Source organism: Nanorana parkeri, unplaced genomic scaffold, assembly GCF_000935625.1.
Source record: "Nanorana parkeri isolate BGI_ZX_2015 unplaced genomic scaffold, ASM93562v1 scaffold595, whole genome shotgun sequence".
In the NCBI taxonomy this organism is placed as follows: Eukaryota; Metazoa; Chordata; class Amphibia; order Anura; family Dicroglossidae; genus Nanorana; species Nanorana parkeri.
Window position 1 is genome coordinate 334,403 of NW_017306863.1, and position 16,628 is coordinate 351,030.

Here is a 16,628-nt window from a genome sequence, read left to right on the forward strand (position 1 = left end):
CAGCTCTCTCTCTCTCTCTCTCTCTCTCCTCCCTCAGCTCTCTCTCTCTCTCTCTCTCTCTCTCTCTCTCTCTCTCTCTCTCTCTCTCTCTCTCTACATAGTATATATATATATATATATATACACACACTATCAAATGAGATAGTGAAAATAACATTCCATTCTGGTTCAGAATTCTTTAAGCGTTAGGATCACTGACCCTACACAATATACACAATGCTGCCCAATAGACCAACTTGAATATTCACAATCAGTATATTATCGTGGGGTTATTTTTGTTAATGTCTTCTGAAGTCCTTTTCACTCCAGCTAGGGCATTTATTATTATTATTACAGTTTGCCTTCCCAGCAGTGTCTTTCTGGTATCTTTTCTGTGATTTCACAGGTGAAGTACTCTTAAGAGACTCCTTTTCCACTAACTTAAAACAGTAGTTTTTGACACTTGCCTTGAGCATTTGCTGAATAGGTATTTAACAGATTTAGCTACATACTTATTGACAAATCTTAATGATCTAGTCACTGGACCTTTCCATTCCCAACGTTTGTAAGCATAGTATATATCTTTATCAGCTGTTACATATGCACTCCTTATTTCCCTCAAATGCACAGACTAATACTGCAATTACTAATACGCAAGTCTAGACTTCTAGTCAGTAGTTAAGTCTTTGTCTTAAGGCTGATTTTTTATTTTGGCTGATTTTTGGTGAAGTGTTTATAAGCTGATTATTTCATATGTGGTAGTAGTAGGCGGTGGTTTCAATAAACATTGGCTAAGGAAAGGGTTGCTTTAATTACTTTGGCAGAACAACTTCTGGATTTCTTGAAAATTATTGTCTGTCAGATGGGAGCTGATTTAAGCTTCCATCTGACAGGCTGTTCAATGTTCAAATAGGCTGTTCACAGTACAGGGAATTTTCACTTTGCAAGGAAAATTTCCCTTAGCTTATTGAATGTTAGAAAAAAAAAGACTCATTCACATGCAAAGAAAATTAAAAAAAACACAGTATTTTTTGCTTGCCCATGATCGGATGATGGAAGTCAGCAGAGCTTCGCCTCATTCTCTAAACTAAGGGTAAATTGAAAATGCTTTTGGAAAATGAACATCCTATTTGCCTTTAGTACATCAACCCCATGGAGTTAGTATACTACTAGTTTTAACATCCCATATGTGTGAAATTCAATCAGATAATAAAACTCAAAACACTTAACCTGTAGTGACAAAAACTAAAAAACAAGTTGTGCATAAAAATAAAAGGTATCTATATGATGATGTCAGAGCAACCACAGATAGGTAAATACACCATAGTTTGGGTTTTATGTTCTTGAATGATTAGTAAACGTTGCGTCATGTAATTTTCAAATCCTTAACAATACACGGCTCTATTAGATTTGTACAGATGTAAGGAATTGTCATTAACCAAGGATTAAAATTGGCACAATACATAAAATACTTCCATGCCTCTTAGTATCTTTGTTGATGTAATCAGCATCTTTCTGTCTTGGTAAATTATTAATTAAAGATACATACCTAAAAAGCTACAAACAAGAACGTATCTAATACAGGACAAGAACATAGGTGATATAGCACAATTGCAAATTCAATATTAGGTAGGCACTCATACCCCTTTATGTCCATCCCCGCCATGCATACATTTTTTCTGGTGCATGACCAGTATACAGAAACTGACCTAGGCATACATTTACATCATCCAGTTTGGCAGACCCATTTCTGTGGAAGCCTTTCTTGCACTTTTCACACTGTTGGCCATGAGTGTTGTGTCTGCAGCCCACGCAGACCGCCGTGTTTACAACCTCGATGTAAGTGCAGCGGCTGGAGTGCCCGTAGCAATAGCAATCTTGTGAGGAAGTAGGTAAGGGGAGAAAGAGAGAAAGAGAGAAGGCATGCTTGGTAAGGATTGTGTGCGGGGATAGGGTGGTAAATGTCAGCATGAGGTTGTGATACTGAAACTACGCGGGCATTCATTAAAATAAAATGGTGCTGACTGAAACATTTTTATACTAAACATCATACTAAAATCAAACAGAGTTGCCTTAGATTTCACCAAGGGTGGTACTACATGAGTTCAATAAACAGCCCCCTGGCCATAGGAGAACTTTGACAGGCACTCAGTCACCATAATATGATTAAATATTATATAGAGAATATTACAGCTGGTCTGAAAACATCCACAGTAAAATGCAGAATCATTATTTACTAGTTTTTCAGTCCTGGTAAGACAATGACTGTAATTATTTTATTCTTTTGCAGTCTCTTTTTCTAATATGTTTTATAAAGTATATAAATATATTATTAGTTTACAGTTATAAAATGCAGCAAAATGGGATGTTGCATCCTGCTACCATAAGCCCTATCAGAACGAAATAAAGCCCAGCTGAATATATACTTGGGCTCATTTACAAACTCCACAGTGGTTAAAAATGATGGATACTCTGCATATTAACAATTCAAAATGCCATTTCCTTAGAGCAGGTTAGAAAGTAAATGTTAACGCCTGTCTGGTGGTTATAGGTAAAAGCTTAATTTTTCTTTTGCTTGAGTTTTATATATGTGAGTCTCAATAATGGCAGAAATGTGATCTTATCACTTCACCAATCATTTTTATTGGATAAAGTAATTGAACCATCCAATAAAATACGACAGTTACTGAAGTCTCAAATGGAGAGTTGAGGACTTGGCATTGTTACTCACAAATGAGCACTGACATTTTAATGTAGCTGAGTAGGAAAATGGTTTTAACTTTCCAGTTCTTATAAAAATGGGCAGGAATGAAAAGTGTAATAAATAATATTTATATTCATCTTCCTTTTTAAAACAAACATAGGGCTATTAAGAAACAGGCAGTGGTGATTATATTCATATACCTTCTCCACCCTTCAACATTTAAAGTGATAAAATGTGCAATGTTGTAAATAATAATAATAATAATAATAATAATAATAATAATAATATCAACCTTTTTACCAGGCATAAACCTGGAATTACTAAGTGAATGCCCATTGAACATAGTCAGGTACACATAGTTCCCTGTTTGCAGACCATTAAAGGCTATAAATAAGGTCACATGAACTGCACAGCAAAGCAGATGAGCATCATGAAAGAAATGAAACAGAAGGTAGACACAGATTCAATGAGGTGAAAGAAGCAGGCACAATTAGGAGGAGTTTGTGGAAATAACAATTGTAGTTTCGGATCCAGCAATAATTTATTATATCTAATATCAACAGCAGACTAGACCCTCCAGTCAGTTCTTCTTCTCTACTTCTTTCCTTAAACAATGTCCACTGATCATTTTTGCATGGGTAGACTATATATGTGTATTAGGACTTACGATTGAAATTCAACTGTATTTTGTATGCTTCAAAACCAAAATGCTTAGTAAGAGTTCTTGCAGCTTTCCAATATTCCATTTGCACAATCTAATTAAATGTATATTGTAGCCGAACCCCAACATGCTTGGGCACTAAGCAGATAATATGTCTTTTATTGTGTGACCCTGTGCTTAAATGATTATCGTCCTTATATTGACCCACTACACTTTTACAGCTTCCTATTCTTCCCTGCCTAGTAGGCATGGCACCCTTAAGTTGAGCATCTCAATACTACATAAGCGAAGTGTTCACTTGCTGTGTACTTGGTGCTTTTCCATACAATCTAGCTATATGATGTAATTATCATCCAACACCCATGTGCCCTATATCCTTGTCTATTCTTACATGGCTAATCATAAAAGTCAATAACTGAAATGTTATATGAACTATTTACTGCATAATGTGCATTGGTAATATTATATCCAAATATGTATTTACATTAACTTTACAAAATACATTACCCTTAGTAAGTTCAACTATATGTCTCTCATAAACTGTATTCATATTGACTGTACTTGCAAACAACCTTGGCTTATTGCAAGCTACAACATCAGAACATGCTCTAGTGTATTATGTAACATTAGAACACAATGCAGCTGATTCATAAAAAGTGAAGAAAAAGTGAACAGACCACCACTGCTTCAGCAGTTGCCATAGTAGCTGAAAGGGTTCTTGTTTGATTTTCACAGTTATGAAAGATATCATTCACTCTGTGATATATATGAAACACGGATAATGGCATAAATCATAGAATTCTGCACATACAAAAAGTTTATTTTCAGCTAAACACTACTCTATGAGGAAGCGCTATTCAGTGTGAAACGCATCAGCGATTAGGCTGTAGGGATTAGGCTGTCTTTGTGATGCTGTCCATGCAGCATTCATCGGTTTGTGCTATAATTTATGTATCTTGCATATACCGTATGCATGAAGAGGTAACAAATCTACTAAAATACCTGAACAGATTGCAGCAGGGATGATAGGAGTGACCTGAACCAGTGGCAGTCTATTCCTTTACTCACATTACTCATTGTCACATATCTAACACCAAAGGCCACAAGCAATATAAAAATAGTCTTAAAAAAATTAGATTTTGGGGACTAATAAAAAATACACTAGGACTTAATTTCTGATAGCTGACCTCTGCTACTATTGATGGCCTTTGGTCTCCACTGCGGGAAAGATGAGTTTACTTTATATATTATTGTGACTCCAGGATGTGTATGTTCTTATTATATGCCTAATATACGACCTAATGTTTTTGCATTGTAACTTGTATTACTCAATAAAAACATATTGAAACAGAAATGATGGCCTTCACTTGAGTCAGTGCAAGACTCATCTTTAGGCAACTTGATCTGTCCTTCTATTTATTATTCAGGACAACATTCAGAATCGAAGCAAGTATGGAAAGGAAAAGGATGCTGGTGAGATCAAAGCTATACTTGTATTGTTTGATAATTTTATAAAGATAACACTTCCTTTTATTGTTATAATATTTTCAGTGCAGCTTTAGCACTAGAATAGTAATTCTGTAATAATGATAAGTCTACCATTGCTAAAAATGTATAAAAAAGGGAATAAGACTTCTAGTAAGTGAAGCTCCAAAGTTTGCTTCATGCCAGATTTAACAAGTTTTAATTTAACAATAAAAAAGTAGGTATTCAAACCCAAAGAACAGTAGCATTAAGTATATACAGTATACCTAATATTGCATTCTGGTAGAGTAATCTACCTAAGAGCAAAAACAAATCGCTAATTAATTGCAAAACCAAATTTACAAATCTACCAGTTCTCAGTCATTACTTCTGTCTTGTTATGTCAAGAATTAAGTTTATTGATCTGGATTACTCTCTGCTAGATATACGCAGCACCTCTATAGAATTTTTCTAAAGGCTCAATTGCCAAAGGGAGTATTGTCAAATCCAGCAATTGCCACTTAATTTAGCTAAGTTACAAGATTTTTTTTTATGTCCCAAAGGTTAGAAAGGAGGCAAACAACTCTTTTGAACAATTTTTGAAGTGTTGAGGAGAATGGCTAATGTGTATTTTCAAAGGCTTTCTAGGCAATTATTACTAAAGACGATATTCTCTTTCAACCACAAAACTTAAAAGCAGCACAAGATACCACACTTGAAGCACTTGATGTTGTATTTAACATCAATAAGCTACACATTATCAATTGTATAAGTGTACAACCTATTTTGTTTATATTGTCAGCCATCTCAGGCTAAACATATGTTCTGTCCCTCAATAGGATTCCTTTATAGAAAGACAGTTTGGGTTTGGAAAATATATATTCTATCACCACTGCCTTAATAAGCATCTAAATATTTATATGTATCTCTGTGAATATTGTAGGTATGAATTAATATACAATTTAGGTCTGTTGGTCTATGGGTTGATACAGAATACCTTTGTTTATCCTTTGCAGGGAACAGACAATGAATTGGTTTGGATTTGTTTTATGTTATGTGTCGCTGTCCTTTGCTTCCTAGTGGACATTGCACACCTCTATAATCTAATACAATAAGACAAGTGTTAACTCACAATGTACCTGTACATTATACTGCAGCTTTATGATTTGACTATCAACATATAAGGCGCCCAACTCCCCTGTCTATTCCCACGTAGATAACCAGAAAAGTCTGATCAATTTTGAGATATTGAATGCCTATGGAGCCTAATACATCTAATTCTCACAGAACCTTTCCTTAATACATTGTATTGTAAGGGTCAATGAAAGCACACATGCCAAGAAGTAAAGGTAAAACCCTTGCAGTGAGGCCCCCTCGCACTTCAAGGGTTAACTGCTCATTAAATCTAGGGGTAGAGGTATAACCTGTAATACTTACCTTATTTCTCACTCTGGCAGGTTTCTATCACCCTTCTCTCTGATGCTCTGGGTTGTGGGTGGGCCCTCACCATCCTCATGCACAATGCACGGCTGCTGGTCTGGCATTGTAAGACATGATGTCAGAGTGTAACCACCAGCCAGAGCACAGAAGAAAAGAGGCTTTGGGGGACTGGTTACACAGCTTGGTGGAAGCCTGCTGGTACTAGGAATAAGCTAAGCCTTACAACTTATTCCTCTAGCCCTAGACTTAACACACATTAAACCGTTGCAGTGGTAAGAATCCTGGAACTCAGCTCTAATTATTGAATATAAAAGCACATTTTCTACTACCTCCCCCAACCCTCCTGCTTTCAAGATGTTGTATGCTGTTTAAAGAAAAAAAATTATGTGTATTTTAGTGAGCAGATAAATACTACTGCAATGCTAACATTGGAGTGATTTTTTTTAAAACATGTCACATTTATACATGTTTGCTTTTCCATTGCTCTTCTTTTTGATATTGTAGTACATTCAGAAATTTGTAAATTAGCCACCAAATGCTGTCTAGATTACCTACTACAATTTCTCTAACTGCTTAATCACTGTTGAAATAAGATAACATCTGTGTAGGGAATGCAATTTCTTTCTGTGTTTTCCGACACTATTTTTAGATTTTTAAATAGTTAGACTTTGTGAGGAGCAGTAAAACACAGTCATTTTATAGCACTGCAGAGCAGAAAGCAATGTGTGTGTATGTATATATATATATAGATATATATCAATATATATCTATATATAAACCAAAGCTTCCACTTGGCACAATGCAGTCAGGCAAGTACCGTTCTCCTGGCAACCGCCAAACCCAGACACTTCCATCGGATTGCCAGACAGAAAAGCATGACTCATCACTCCAGAGAACATGTCTCCACTTCTCTAGAGTCCAGTGGCAGCGTGGTTTACACCACTGTATCCAACGCTTTACATTGCACTTGGTGATGTAAGGCTTGGATGCAGCTGCTTGGCCACGGAAACCCATTCCACGAAGCTCTCTACGCATTGTTGTTGTGCCAATCTGAAGGCCACATGAAGTTTGGATGTCTGTAGCTATTGACTCTGCAGACAGTTGGCGACTTCTGCGCACTGTGCGCTTCAGCACGCTCTGACCCCACTCTGTAAGTTTACGTGGCCTACCACTTCGTGGCTGAGTTGCTGTTGCTCCCAGTTGCTTCCCCTTTGTTATAACACCACTAACAGCAGTTGACCGTGGAATATTTTGTAGCAAGGAAATGTCACGGAATCCAATGATTTGGAGGGGTGTATATTATACTGTCAAAAGTATTGGGACACCCCTTCAAATCATTGGATTCAGGTGCTCCAATCACCTCCATGGCCACAGGTGTATAAAATCAAGCACTTAGGTATGGAGACTGTTTCTACAAACATTTGTGAAAGAATGGGTTGCTCTCAGGAGCTCAATGAATTCAAGTGTGTACCGTGATGTGTTGCCACCTGTGCAATAAGTCCATCCGTGAACTTTCCTTGCTACTAAATATTCCATGGTCAACTGTTAGTGGTATTATAACAAAGTGGAAGCAACTGGAAACAACAGCAACTCAGCCACGAAGTGGTAGGCCACGTGAAATGACAAAGTGGGGTCAGCACATGATGAAGCGCACAGTGCGCAGAAGTCGCCAACTGTCTGCAGAGTCAATAGCTACAGACCTCCAAACTTTGTGTGGCCTTCTGATTGGCACAACAACAGTGCGTAGAGAGCTTCATTGAATGGGTTCCATGTCCGAGCAGCTGCATCCAAGCCTTACATCACTAAGTGCAATGCAAAGTGTCGGATGCAGTGGTGTAAAGCACGTCACCACTGGACTCTAGAGAAGTGGAGACATGTTCTCTGGAGTGACGAATCACGCTTCTCTGTCTGGCAATCCAATTGACGTGTCTGGGTTTGGGCAGTTGCCAGGAGAACGGTACTTGCCTGACTGCATTGTGCTAAGTGTAAAGTTTGGCGGAGGGGGGATTATGGTGTGGGGTTGTTTTTCAGGGGTTCCAGTTCCAGTGAAGGGAACTCTTAAGGCATCAGCATACCAAGACATTTTGGACAATTTCATGCTCCCAACTTTGTGGGAACAGTTTGGGGATGGCCCCTTCCCATTCCAACATGACTGCACACCAGTGCACAAAGCAAGGTCCCTAAAGACATGAATGAGCGAGTTTTGGGCGGAGGAACTTGACTGGTTTGCACAGGGTCCTGTCCTCAACCCGATAGAACACCTTTGGGATGAATTAGAGCAGCGACTGCGACTGCGAGCCAGCCGTTCTCGTCCAACATCAGTACCTGGCCTCACAAATGCGCTTCTGGAAGAATGGTCAAACATTCCCATAGACACACTCCTAAACCTTGTGGATGCCTTCCCAGAACAGGTGAAGTTGCTATAGCTGCAAAGGGTGGGCCAACTCAATAGTGAACCCTACAGACTAAAACTGGGATGCCATTAAAGTTCATGTGCGTGTAAAGACAGGTGTCTGAATACTTTTGGCAATATAGTATATGTCCCTTCCAGTGGTTTGGTTGTGAACAGAGTGTCTTGCCAGACAGAAAAAGAGTATATAATGTATGAAATGATTTGATGTCTGAAAAATACAGCTTATTCCCTCTGGCGGTGGACACTGCCTAATGAAACATAGAGTTGATGTAATGACATTAGCAACATTCCACACAATCAGTGAGTATGTCCATTATGACCTCAGCTCACATGAAGTTGGTTGAATGATGCTATGAGTATCATTCATCTAAAAAGATCAGTGTCAGCAGCAGGATAGAGCAGAGTTTCTGTGGGGCACGGAGCCAAAGAGGAGGTAAGTATGGTAGCGATACATTGTTATTTATTTCAATTTATTTAAAACTTTTTTTTCTTTAAACTGGATTTGGAATTTAAGATATATCCCTTGAAAGAGTATTCCACCTCTGGGGCCGTGTTTTATGTTGCACCCATATTTAGGGTGTAACATAAAGCATGGTTTCACTAACCAGCCCCAATTCTCAAATTTAGTTGATTCACTGGGCTCTTCTTCGTAATACAGTTTTCATATAAAGGAATTATTTTGCAGATCTATTCACAGGATCTGCAAATAAAAAGAAAGGAGTATAAGTGGGTGATGTCACCGCACTCTCTGCCCATTCATTACTTCCTCCAGCCTTTTAACTGAAGGTCCATGCCACAGCAGGGACCTGGGGCTGGAGGATAATAGTCTGTTGCAGCTTGTGCATCGCATCCGTGAACCACTGATCCTGGTTGCAATATTTTGCAGGTTAGAAGGCAAAAATAAATAAATGCACATTTTCTTTTCCATTTGCATTTGTGTGCATTTTTTTTTTAAAGGTGGGTATGCATCTGAATAGGAAATCCTAAACTAGAAATGTATTACAGTTTTTTTCATAAGGAAGGGATGCCTCTGTTTTGAAAAACATTTAAATGTGATGAAATCTCCATGAACTGTGAAAGGAAAAAAAATAGAAATTGTTTCCAAATTTATTGGGTTTGATTTCCAACTGGAAAATCAGCGTGTGTTATGTAAATTAATTGTAGATGGCCCTGATATTAGGGCACGGTGCGGGAGAAGTAATATAGTGTAATAATCCTATTATAGAAAGCATTATCTTGGGATGGAAAACAGACGCATGCCAGCTCTTGTCCATAAGCTGAGGTCAAAATGTTATATTATTTCTGCCTACCATAGAGGGATTGGATCAGGCTGTTTGCACACTTTTAGACTGCTTGAGAATGACAGATACTGTATAGTGGATCCTGTAACCTCTGCCGCCTGTCCTTCCCAATTACCACTTAACGAGAAAAGCTCACCCTCTTCTATGCGCCGGCACAATTTAAACAGCCATTTAAACAACAACGTGGAAATGTACAAAGAAAATCAAAGTGAACTTGTCATTGACTGAATAAATGGCTTACTCTACTAGGAATTTCAAATGTGAAAGTTTAAAAGAGAAATTACGCATTTACATGTTCTGTTCTGAATTACAGACAGTACTAAATTAACACTGACACCATTTGATGTATCACATAATTCTCAATAATTAAAATATCAACATCCATGGTACAATGCTAAAATTTACTGCAAATGTTTTTTCTACTATTTCCATTGATTAGGCAGGTGTTGCTATACTAAAAACCATAATGCATGCTTCAGAAAGTATTCTTGTCATTGTTACCAGGGTAGATCATAAAAATATGGGGGAAACCTGGTTTTAGATATAAATTTAGAAAGTCTTCATTTTCAGTACTTAAGTATTCCAGGTAAAAATCTTATTAACCCTTGCAGTGGGACTACCCCCCACACTGCAAGGGTTAAGTGCTGTTTTTTGTCTATGTTCAAAAATAAAAAAGCCATACTCATCCGATCCTCTGAGCTGGCTTGCTCTCAGTCCCGGAGCTCTCTCCTCCTTCACTGCAGCAGTCTAAGGTCCTTGAGTCATCAAGTTCCATACACTGTGTGTTGGACGTGAAGAAGCCGAGTGACATTCCATCGCTGCAGTGGAGGGTAGACAGGCTTGGGGGAGCGGTGTTACAGTCAGCCAGCTCGGAGAATTGGGTGAGTATAACTTTGTTATTCTTGAACCTAGGCAAAAACAAGCACTTAGCCCTTGCATTGCAGGGTTAGTCCCTCTGCAAGGGTAAATACAATTTTTAGTAAGAATTTCACTTTAATTTAGGTTCATTGGGTATTCTCCATACTATTAGTGGTCTGTCCTATGTATCGTTGAAGTGGCGTTTGTAACTCTGTTAGATGTTTATTGCTGTTTTCTTCCTCAATGGGCAAATTTCAGCCACCAGAACAGGAATTGATGGTGAACCTCTCCAATGGAGACACAGTCAGCAATAAGGAGATTCACCTCACTTCTTGTAAAGTCAGTGGAACTGGAATTTAGGTGAAAAGTAAAACAGCAATAAAAACCCAACTGAGGTTCTACCCTTACCCAATTTCATGTTAAACAAAGGTTTTAAGGGGGAGAGCCACTTTAACCTCCTTGTGATAACCATGCCATCCTATGTGATGTTACTAGGTAATTACACATATACTGTTTTTACAACAAGGCTTGGAAAAAAGTAAGCTAATTAAGCTCAATACTAGTTTACGGGTTAATTTATAAAACTTCTGCCCAGCCATATGGCATAAAAACCTCCTATGCTCCTCGGCTCCATTTAATGGTGGAAATGCCATGCAAATGGAATTTGCCTTGCGCATGGCTGGGTGGAAGTTATATAAATCAACCCCTAAGGCCTCATTCACACGAGAATTGGCTGGCACGTACAGCTCTGTGCTGCGTGCACGGCCGTCTCGGTCAACTCCCTTGAAGGACAGGTGCTGCGTGTGATTAGAAGGCAGCCAGTGTGTCTTTCTCTATGGGACTACGCGGCCAAACGCTGCTCTACGCTCTCCCTCCTGCTCGTCCGTACGGGTGCGGGTGTCCCGGCTCGAACGCAGACAGGATCCATCCTGTCAGTGTACGAGTACGGACACCTGCACGGATGTGCAGGGCGGGTGAGCGTAGGGGGGTGAACGGCTGCGTAGTCCCATAGAGAAGGACAGGGGCTGCATACTAATAACACGCAGCACCTGTCCTTCCCAGGAGCTGCCCGATACGGCCATGCACGCAGCACAGAGCTTTACGTGCTGGCCGATTGTCTTGTGAATGAGGCCGAAGTGTTGACTAAATATAAGCACATCTGCGCTCCTGTCACTTAACACCTCCTCGGTCATGACCTGCCAACACTAAAAATATTATATAATATTATAGATAATATTAAGCAAATAAAGTGTAGAGCTTAGTCTAAATGACCTTCTAACCATGCCATGGACTACACATGTTCCCATTTTACAAAAATATTTATGCTTTACAATTAAATGTGCACTTTCCAATATAAATTGACACAGTGGGGTTGATTTACTAACCTTATAAACACGCCACGAACAAGTATACACCTCTGTAGTGTGTTCCCTCCCAGCATGATCTATTGGTGGAATCTAGACACCTTTGAAGTGTGTACACACCCAGCAGGTGTGTTGTGCAAAGCCCTGCATGAATTGCAAGGTGATGTTGTGTAAATTAGCTCTACGTTGTGTTGCTTGCGTTGATGAATGCAGGAATGTAAATGCATGAGCTAACCATTTTTGTCTAAACTGTGAAGCAGCATTATATATGAATCATGTGCATGATTTTTCCATATATGGCATTAGTGGAAATATGGTTTTAGAGACTTGCATGCCGATATTAGAGCGGCGTGTGGCCTATGGCGCATGCTACATGACGCGTACGTACGTAAATACATAAAAACGCGCCATAACGGCGTGAAAATGTGACACGTTGCTCGTGTTTGGTTGATAAATACGTTTTGCTGTGTAAAAATGCACACGCACCTAGTACGTGCGTGTGTTTAGGTTAGTAAATCACCCCCAATAAGTCTTTAAAAACACATTGCAATGTTTCCAGTGCAATACGTGCAGTTACTTCAATGGAAATATATCCACTTTGTAACACTTTTTCCTCAACTAAAATGCTGCTCATCTTTTCAGATGGACCATATCTATAAAGATGAGGTCAAATGTGATATGTGGAGCATCCAAGTGGGAACATATATGGTTATGGAATGATTAATAGGTTGCTGAAGTAAGTGCTACACTTAATTTGTTTAATATTACCCCTAAGTGTAGTTTACTCAAAATCTGGTTGAAATATGGTTTCTGTAGTACTAGCTATTCTTGTGAGACAGCAGGGAAGTTCTCACAAGTTAAGTGACCACAAATCCACATGTACCAATATAGCTGTGTGTCTGCACTATGTATTCACCACAAAGCCTCATAAAAAGGCAGTGAAACATAATCCACATAAAAACTTTAAAGCTAAACCCACCCAAAAAAATCTAGATACACATATGAAATACATATAATGGAGCTGTTTTACATGCCAAAGGCCTTATTAAGTTGTCCATCCAGCCCTTAGACTTTCACAGTTCTGGCACAAACCAAATCCCCATCTGGCAGGGGAGGGGACTTGATATTTCTCTACTGCAGGTCAGTAACACTGACAGGTCTCTTCTCCACTCCCACCAAGTGACTGGATGAAAGGAGAAGCAGCAGACCGTAGACGGTGTCTTTTATATCTGCCTGGAGTTTAGCTTTAAAAGTACTTTGTAAATTGTATATTTAAGGGAACACTACTATTAAGACTTATGATAAATGCCCCATGTTAATATAATTCATATATCATGGGACAAAAGTGTTCTCAAAACAGCACCTTCCCTACACTTTCAACATATTAACAGAAGTTTTAATGGTAAAACAGGTGGAAAAAAAATTACATTATGGAAGACATGTGCATGAAACAGTTATTGTACGTAGCTTCACGCTTGTCAGACACACAGAACTCACTTCATGGTCACTAGTGTAGCTAGACAGGTAAGCATGGCTGTTTATCATCAGTAAGTATTTCACTTAAGTACAAATCACTATGAATAACGACGTTGAATGAGCCTGGATTGTAGTATGTATTTTTCTTTTGCAAGAACAAGGCAAACCGTAAAAGAGCTTCTGATCTAATCACTACTAGCAAATACTCACTAGGAAAGTATCTGTGTGTTACTATATCTTCTGTATCCCATGTCTAAATGCCTTGAAATGTGTTCTTAATCAATGAAATACCATTTAAAGATTCTCATTTACCAACACAGAGTATGAGTAGTTATACTAGTGACCTATGACAATGGATATTCACATAGAAAACAAATTCATACAGCGATACAGATATGTCAGATTTTAAATCACCGACTAGGAACACAAACTGTACTCTTCTAAGATAAAGAATTTATGGAGTGTAACAAAGATTCTACTGTCTTTGTCTTTGTATCATAAAATTATAAATAAATCTTGAGGAAAAGAGAGGAATAGAAGACCACTAGCTCACAGCAACACTGGCTGGTAATCACATTCCTCCACTGCCTAGCTGTGTGTCAGGCTGTTTCCATTAGTCACACATAATATTTTTAAAAGTGCCAGTCACTTGGAATAGGTTTTAATAGTATAGATTTATGCTGGCCATACATAATGTTTTTTTTAGGTTTGGGTAAGGTAGGAAATGGTTTGAACCCCTTATCAAGGTTGGTTGATTGGTTGCTTCATCCCTTCTGTTTGCCCCTTTGTTACTGGGGCAGAAAGTGATTGGAAACCACAATTAAACAGTTGTCACCAGTGCAGGAGGTGAGAGGAAATCTTTCAATGGTGACATATGTTCTAGTGACAACTGTCTTAGAGGGGAGCTCTCTCACTTTGTAGATATTTCCTCTTAACCACTTGACTCTACAGACCTTTTTTTAACCTAAATTGCATTGAGTCCCTAAGTATTCTATTTTTGCTTCCCAAATGCATCGGTTCCATACATTAAATATTTTAGAATTGTAGTCAACTTTAAAAAAATTCTGGGAACAGATAGGGTTTAAATTAGATAGCACAATTGGACACATGTATTTTTATTTGGGTGATTGGGAAAACATAGTAACAAAATGCAATTTAACTCTTTCCTCTACCCTAAACTGAGAAAAAAGTTTTGGCTATGCAAACGTACAATATGATTGTTTAATATAAAGATTGCTTCCATGAGTGTATTATATCTTTTGCAAACTGATTGCCGTAGAGGGGTGATTTGATCAATGATTATTCTCTTTAAAAAAGAATGATTAATCCTGGTGTAAAAAAATTCAATCAAATTTGACTAAACCAACCACTTCTTGCTGGTTCAGGCCACCGCTTTTCAGGAACAAATTTTTAACAACTGAATCACTGATTGATAGATTATTTATGGTGTATGCCAGCATTAGAGCAAAATGCTGTTTTTGTCATTATTTTAAAAGGCATACCTTAAAAATTAATTTAGGGGGCATAAATCCCTAATCTTTAAAGCTTGCATGTTACCTATGCACCCTAATGACAGAAAATAGCAAACACTACCTAACAGACAGCTTACCCATAACTAGCTTTATGTGCACCTGTACTCAAAATTTAATTTTCAAAGACGTGCCAAAGAAATACAACAAGACGCTTGCTGTTATTTTATTGACTTGAAAAGCTTTTTCTGTGACCTGGTTTCATTTTGCTTTTGGGGCCTGACCTTTGCTGACTTCCTGGCTCGGCTTCACTACTTACCAGCCCCTTGTCCAGTAATACTGCCTTAGTGGCCCCTAAGGGCACTGATCGGCAGCTGAATTCAGGGACAATCAAGCAGCAGTAACAAAGTAAAAATAAATCAGAGGTGACCACAAACAAGAATGTTCCAGTTGTTAACGTATACCAGGACTCCTGTGGTCTGTATTAAGGTCTTTTAATTTTCTAAGTTGACAAGTTCACTTTAGTACTCAAGGGGGTCTTCCTTTACAACAGATGGGTCTGCGATTCTTGTATATATATGTAAACTAACACAGAGGGGGTCCCTTCCATACTGTTAGTCAAACTCTTGTTTTTGTTCTCCTGTTGCTGATAACATATTTACAGGCTCATTTCATACTGGAGTGCAAAGGAAATAGATGACATACAAGGTGAAGTCATCCACAGCAACCATTCGCATTCCTATTTATGGCAGATAAATTAGTAAAGGATGAAATCTGATTTTATTTGGTTATTATAGATTACTGCACCTTTCAAATAAATTTAGATTTTTACCTACTAAATAAGCCTATTAGTCTGTCTATGTTAATACAAAATTACTAAGAAATAAGTAATATATTAGTATCATCCCAGAGAGCAGTTAAAAGGGTTACAATTTATACATGCAAGGGTTTAAATCAGAGGATTGTTTTTGTTACATTTCCGTGTTTGATAATGAAATAATAATTCAATTGAATTTTTCCGTCTGGTAGAAAAAATAGTTTTTTAGTGCTAGATTAACATGCTTGTCATATCAATGTATGCTTTATGAAAGGGATGGTGCATAAGGACCCTAGATACATTGTTTCTCCTTGCTTGCCTGCTCTACAGGGATGTGAAATCATGTTGGTGGTTTATAACACTAACATACAAGCTCTGCTTTGCAAACTGTAGCGGCAAAGGGAAAATGTACACTAAAAGCAAATCCTGTGTATAGCAGAAAAAAGCAATGAAATACTTATAGCAGCCAACATGTATCAGCTTGTATCATTATTAGAATAACTAAAAAAATCTACAATGTGCATGATGTGGCCAATGTTGATGCCTGTGCTTTTATTAAATAAAACCCAACTATCTATTCTGATCATACTTCAAAAATTAATTCCAAAGAAATGATAGGTAGAATACATACTTGTGTGATCCAGTATAAAATACAATGTGAACCCTATCCATACTATCCATC

General features: G+C 38.1%; 1 protein-coding gene across 7 annotated transcripts in view; it reads right to left on the reverse strand.

The window, feature by feature from the left end:
• NTNG1 (netrin G1) overlaps positions 1–16,628 on the reverse strand; it is a 266,339-nt gene that overhangs the window by 39,380 nt on the left and 210,331 nt on the right. For 3 of the 7 annotated variants that reach the window (XM_018562731.1, XM_018562732.1, XM_018562733.1), the window contains one exon: positions 1,689–1,856. The exons of the other annotated variants lie outside the window; for them this stretch is intronic. In XM_018562731.1, coding sequence (XP_018418233.1) covers positions 1,689–1,856 — 168 coding nt within the window. The remainder of the gene's footprint in view (positions 1–1,688; positions 1,857–16,628) is intronic. 7 annotated transcript variants of the gene reach the window in all.